This window comes from Vigna unguiculata, chromosome 2 (genome assembly GCF_037176805.1).
Source record: "Vigna unguiculata cultivar grain cowpea cultivar isolate G323 ecotype 2 chromosome 2, ASM3717680v1, whole genome shotgun sequence".
NCBI classification, from domain to species: domain Eukaryota; kingdom Viridiplantae; phylum Streptophyta; class Magnoliopsida; order Fabales; family Fabaceae; genus Vigna; species Vigna unguiculata.
This window is the reverse complement of record NC_140793.1, coordinates 15,907,291-15,911,873: the sequence shown is the minus strand read 5'-3', so window position 1 is coordinate 15,911,873 and position 4,583 is coordinate 15,907,291. Positions and strand designations below refer to the sequence as shown.

General features: G+C 50.5%; 1 protein-coding gene across 1 annotated transcript; it reads right to left on the bottom strand.

Annotated features, from left to right (window-relative positions):
* Window positions 1–1,127: 1,127 nt before the first annotated feature.
* Window positions 1,128–3,820, bottom strand: LOC146888361 (uncharacterized). The gene is made up of 3 exons (XM_085670071.1): window positions 3,698–3,820; window positions 1,945–3,649; window positions 1,128–1,174 (listed from the first exon to the last, which is right to left on the bottom strand). The coding sequence occupies exons 1-3, from the start codon at window positions 3,818–3,820 to the stop codon at window positions 1,128–1,130; spliced, it is 1,875 nt and encodes a 624-aa protein (XP_085526197.1).
* Window positions 3,821–4,583: the final 763 nt, after the last annotated feature.

Here is a 4,583-nt window from a genome sequence, read left to right as displayed (position 1 = left end):
AAGCACCCAGATGATCCAATATGCAAGTTCTCAACAAATCCTCTAATGACTGGATCGTCCTCTCAGACTGGCCATCAGTCTGAGGGTGATAAGCCGAACTCATGGTGAGCTTGCTACCCATAGCACTCTGCAACGTCTGCCAAAACCGAGATGTGAACCGCGGGTCTCTGTCGGAAACTATACTCAAGGGCACTCCATGGAGTCTTACTATCTCTTTAATGTACAGTTGAGCCAACTTGGCCATGGACATCCTCAAGTTCATCGCCAAGAAATGAGCACTCTTGGTCAATCGGTCCACTATCACCTAGATGGTGTCATGCCCTCTAAAAGTTCGTGGAAGATGAGTCACAAAATCCATGGAGATGCTGTCCCATTTCCACACCGGTATCTCTAAAGGCTGTAGATTTCCCCCGGGTCTCTGGTGCTCCACCTTCGCCTTCTGACACGTCAGACAAGCAGATACAAACTGTGCCACATCCTTCTTCATCCCCTGCCACCAGAAGGTTTCCTTGAGGTCCTGGTACATCTTAGTCATGCCAGGATGCAAGCTAAGACGACTCTTGTGTCCTTCCTCAAGGATCAACCTTCTCACCTCAGTATCATCAGGTACGCATACCCTGCCCTGAAACCGTAGTATACCATCATCACCCAAAGCAAAGTCCCTAGCCTCATCCGACCCAATCTGTTCTCTAACTCTGTTCAGGCTGGCATCCGACAACTGCCTCTCTCTGATCGAGCCCAAGAAGTCACTAGATATAGTAAGGGTACTACACCTAATGGACTCGGACCCCAACTCCACCTGTATCCTCATGTCTCTGAACTTCTCTAGTAGTTCCACCTCCTTAATCATAAGGTGTGCAGTATGTACTATCTTCCTACTCAGAGCATCTGCCACCACATTCGCCTTTTCTGGATGATACAGGAGCTCAAAATCGTAGTCCTTCAGGAATTCCATCCATCTCCTCTGTGTCATGTTCAACTCCTTCTGATCAAACAAGTACTTTAAACTTTTGTGGTTGCTGAACACCCGAAACTGAGCACCATATAGGTAATGCCTCCAGATCTTCAAGGCAAAAACTATAGCCGCCAACTCCAAGTCATGAGTGGGATAGTTACGCTCATGTATCTTAAGCTGCCTCGAAGCATATGCCACTGCCTTCTTTTCCTGCATCAAAACACACCCAAGCCCGAGGTGAGAGGCGTCACAGTAGACTTCAAACGGTTTCCCCACGTCCGGAATTACCAATATAGGAGCACTCGTCAATCTCCTCTTTAGTTCCTGAAAGCTCTCCTCACACCTGTCCATCCAAGTGAAAGGTTGGTCTTTCCGCGTAAGCAAAGTCAAAGGTGCCACTATCTTGGAGAATCCCTCTATGAACCTCCGGTAGTAGCCTGCTAGCCCCACAAAGCTCCTGATCTCTGTAGCTGACTTGGGACTCTCCCACTTTACCACTGCCTCGACCTTTGCCGGGTCCACTACAATCCCCTGAGCAGATATCACATGCCCCAAAAACTGAACTTCATCCATCCAGAACTCACACTTGGATAACTTGGCATACAACTGCTTCTCCCTCAAAACACCAAGCACCAACCTTAGGTGTTCTGCATGTTCCTCTTGAGTCCTGGAGTAGATAAGGATGTCGTCTATGAAGACCACGACAAACTTATCTAGGAAGGGCCGGAAGATCCTGTTCATATAGTCCATGAACACTGCTGGAGCGTTGGTCACACCAAACGGCATAACCACGTACTCATAGTGGCCATACCTGGATCTGAAGGCTGTCTTCTGTACATCATCAGCCTTTACCAAAATCTGATGATAACCCGAGCGCAGATCTATCTTCGAGAACACTGATGATCCATGTAACTGATCCATCAAGTCATCAATTCTCGGGAGCGGATACTTATTCTTGATCGTCATCTTGTTCAGCTGCCTGTAGTCCACACACAGACGCGAACTCCCGTCCTTCTTCTTCACCAACAACACTGGTGCTCCCCAAGGCGAAGTACTGGGTCGGATGAACTGTTTCTCCATCAGATCTTCTATCTGTTTCTTGAGCTCCACCAACTCTGCTGGAGCCATGCGATATGGAGCCATCGATACCGGACCTGTCCCTGGTACAAGATCTATAGAGAACTCCACTTCTCTACTGGGAGGCAACCCTGGTACCTCCTCTGGAAACACATCCACAAAATCCTGGACAACCGGTATCACTGACGTTGCCTCTCCTTTCTCCACCTCCATATGCGTGAAGATCATGTAGCACTGCGCTCCGTCCTGTAGTTCCCTCATAACACACTGGGAAGACACCAACTCAGGCTCCTCTGCGGAGGGAAAAAGCAGCTTCTTCTCCCGACAATCTATCAGAATGCGATTGGCAGAGAGCCAATCCATCCCTAAGATCACCTCCAACTCTTGTAGAGGTAGGCAGATTAAGTTCACCTTGTACCTGCGTCCCTCTACCTCCACTGGAAGCCTAGCACACAAGGACGACGTCCTGACCAAACCCGACGCCGGAGTAGACACCGCGAGCTCACACTGCAGCTCGCACACCGGCAGACCCAACCGTTCCACACATGCATTTGACACAAAAGAGTGTGTCGCTCCAGAATCATATAACACACAACAAGAAGAACCAGCTATCATGCAACTACCCATAACCAAGTTACCTGAGCCTGATGCCTCAGCCCCTGACATCGCATACACTCTGCCCGTCGCCTGAGGCCTGTTGCCTCTATCTCTCCGCTGGTGCTGGTGAGGAGTCTGAACTGGAGGGCGTGCTGATGCCCTAGCAAGGGTGGGACAATCCTTCCCAAAGTGGCCTTCCTTGCCACAGTTGTTGCATCTGCGGTAGCCTTCCATACGTGGACAAGCGTACCTCAGGTGGGGTCCTCCACATGTGTAACACTGCACTCGACCCTGCTGAGGAGGAAGACCCCTAGACCCCTGAGACTGATGGTGGGGCCTATCATACGGTCTCCTCCGCTCCTCATGCCTGGGCTTGGACCCAGATGGTCCACCGATCCTCTGAGGCGGCTGTGGCTGCTGTGGACGCTGACCTTCCACCTCACGCTTCATCTTCTCCATCACTCTGGCCTTCTTTACCAGAGCAGCAAAGTCCTTGATGGACAAGGGTGCCACCATCAAGCGGATGTCGCCGCGAAGCCCATTCTCAAACTTCCTGCATCGCCACTCCTCATCGAGTGGTAGGGTGTAGAAACGGTTGAGGTGTTTGAACCTCTTAGCATACTCAGTGACAGTCTTCCCTCCCTGGGTCAACTGGAGGAACTCCACCTCCTTGGCGTATCGGATGCTGTCGGGAAAGTACTCGGAGAGGAATCTCTCCCTGAAAGCCTCCCACGTCACTGGCTCATCCCTCTCCTCCAGGATGGATCTGGTGCTGCTCCACCAATGCTCCGCCTCTCCCGTGAGCATATAAACTGAGAACGCCAATCTGTTCTCCGCAGGGCACATCTTCGCATCATAGATGCGCTCCAGGTCCTTCAACCATTGGTCTGCGGCGTCAGGACTAGTCTTCCCGTCGAACTTCGCCTGGTGGTGCTTCAGGAAGTCCTCTAGACTCCACTCCCTAACTACAGGTCGTGGTTCAGGACCAAACACAGGGGCAGCCGCCCTGTTCTCCTCCAACTGGCGGAGGGCCTCCATATGCTGCCGATGAGCATCCTCAGCAGCTACCCTCGCACCCTCCATCTGCTGCATCACAGCCTGCTGCTGCTCGAGCGATGCCGCCTGCCACTGCATAGATGCCTCATGCTGCTGCATCATCGCAGCACTCTGCTGCGCCATAGCTGCCACCATTGCCTCTATGGCTCTGGCGATATCTGGTGTGTTCCCCTAGGATGACTGAGAAGCTCGGCGAGGAGATGCCATAGTCCACTGGCACACAGAAAATCACTTGGTTAGGCTTGATAAAGGCAAGAATTTAACTAAGAACACTCAGAAGATACACAGAGAAAGCTAAGCGGACATCCAAGTCCACAGACCTGAGGAATGACCGCTTTGATACCATAAATGTAACGTCCCATTTAATTTATAAATGCAATTAAAGGAAACGCCACACATAAGATAGCATAACAACGCAGTCCTGGGGTTCCCAACATCACCCCTACAAAACTAGGCACACCACGATGCCAAAAAGCAGGATAGCTGAATACGAATACAACTTAGAGTGTAGCGTAGAAATACAGAAGGAGATACATGGGCCATAGCCCTAAATAAAACACAAGGAAAACTCCAGCCCAAATGGCTAAGCAGCGGAATCACCATTCGCCTGTTGACCGTGAGAACCTCGCCCATCTGCTCCCATCAACCAAATTGATGATCATCGCAAGAGAGAACAACCACATACATCATAACCATGCAATAAAACGGGTAAGCTAGAGCCAACAACATATTCATCATGCAGTCAAATATATTTTTCCTCATCTCATAACTATATAGCAACCACACATGTTATGACTCTTCATCCAATACACTACGACTCGACTCGACTCATCCGGATACGTATAACTTGGTCGGATTCAGCGGACGCTCGCACTTGTGGTGAATACTCCTGCTCGAC

Excerpts from the sequence above, each read along its gene's own strand:
- LOC146888361 (XM_085670071.1), bottom strand. The coding sequence starts at position 3,820 with ATGGTGGCAGCTATGGCGCAGCAGAGTGCTGCGATGATGCAGCAGCAT. Across the intron at positions 3,650-3,697 it reads AGCAGATGGAGGGTGCGAGG|TTGGAGGAGAACAGGGCGGC; the intron begins GTAGCTGCTGAG and ends GCCCTCCGCCAG. Across the intron at positions 1,175-1,944 it reads CGGGAGTTCGCGTCTGTGTG|TTGATGCAGGAAAAGAAGGC; the intron begins TGGACTACAGGC and ends CTTGGGTGTGTT.